The 1,181-nt window shown below is 32.3% G+C and overlaps 1 protein-coding gene across 1 annotated transcript in view; it reads right to left on the bottom strand.

Moving 5' to 3' along the window:
• Positions 1–52: 52 nt before the first annotated feature.
• Positions 53–1,181, bottom strand: part of LOC118742894 (NACHT domain- and WD repeat-containing protein 1) — a 65,794-nt gene continuing 64,665 nt past the window's right edge. Inside the window, exon 22 of the mRNA XM_036475312.1 lies at positions 53–389. Coding sequence (XP_036331205.1) covers positions 342–389 — 48 coding nt within the window. The 3' untranslated portion in view covers positions 53–341. The remainder of the gene's footprint in view (positions 390–1,181) is intronic.

Here is a 1,181-nt window from a genome sequence, read left to right as displayed (position 1 = left end):
TAGGTATGCTTTTTTAATTTTTGCTACAATTTTTATACATATACATAGGTATATACCTTCTACCATGCCTGCCACCTGTTCGAAAACTCCTTTTTACTTTAATAAATAAGCTTTTTAGGCATGCTTGATAAAAATCGAAGAAAAATAATAATACAACCTTATACATACATATTTATTTCGTTTCAGTTTTTAACTTATATTGCGTCCTTGGATTCTATTTAAAACTCATAAGCAGATTAAAATGGCAATACCATTTGCACATACATATCTATATACATTTGTAACTATTGACGAAGCTCCTAAAGCTCCTTTGATTGTGATTGGGCCGGTCCAGGTAAATGCTAGTCAGCATAGCTAACGGTATCCTCCTCCTCCTGCAGCGAAATGATCTTTGGTTTGTGGAAACGAATAGTAAATTTGAAAGAGAATTAAATTAAATAATGAAAATTTCTAGATTTATTTAAGTGAAAATAATTTTATTTTGATGATTAGCTTAAGTAAATATTTTTATTTACTTTTAATATATACACAGCACATAAATATATTAAATTGGAGATTGTTTACTAATATAAATTAGCTAAAAATTAATTTCGAGCTTGGTAGTGTTCTATGACGTAAGTGAAATTCCATATTTCAAATAATAATATATTCGTAATCTTCAGGTAGCATTTAAATGATAAATTAATTTATTTTATACTTTAACAATAGGTTCTTCATACATTCCTAGAGGCCTTTACAACTCTCTTTTATAAGTTCTTAAACAAATTTCGACATTTGACAGAGTGAAGTTCTCTCCCCACAGTGACAATAAACAATCTACTCTTCTGGCTGCGGATGATGTGGCTCTAAGCTCAGTGACCAAAAACTTTTACATTGTGAGAAAACGTCTACAAAACTTTTTGAGCCTCCCGGAAACTATGTAGGTCATTTCACAAAAAAAAAAGAAAGATTTATGAAAGCCAAACAGCGCCTTATAAAATAGTAGGGTAGTTCCCTGGTTATGCACTGCAATTCAACGTGAGAATTCCAATCGAACAGTAACCCCCCATTAAAAACGAGTTCCGTGGAAAATATAAGAAGCTCTTTTGCCCGCCTTTGGTCCACATTTCGGTACCAGTTTTGGGAAACCTTGCGCCAGATCATTAGTGTGCCCAGAAATCTATCCTGAACCATAAGTTCCA

The sequence above is a fragment of the Rhagoletis pomonella genome, unplaced genomic scaffold, assembly GCF_013731165.1.
Source record: "Rhagoletis pomonella isolate Grant_MI unplaced genomic scaffold, Rhpom_1.0 Rhpom_scaffold_00007, whole genome shotgun sequence".
Lineage (NCBI taxonomy): Eukaryota > Metazoa > Arthropoda > Insecta > Diptera > Tephritidae > Rhagoletis > Rhagoletis pomonella.
Note: the sequence above shows the minus strand (reverse complement) of the source record. Positions and strands in the feature narration are given on the sequence as shown.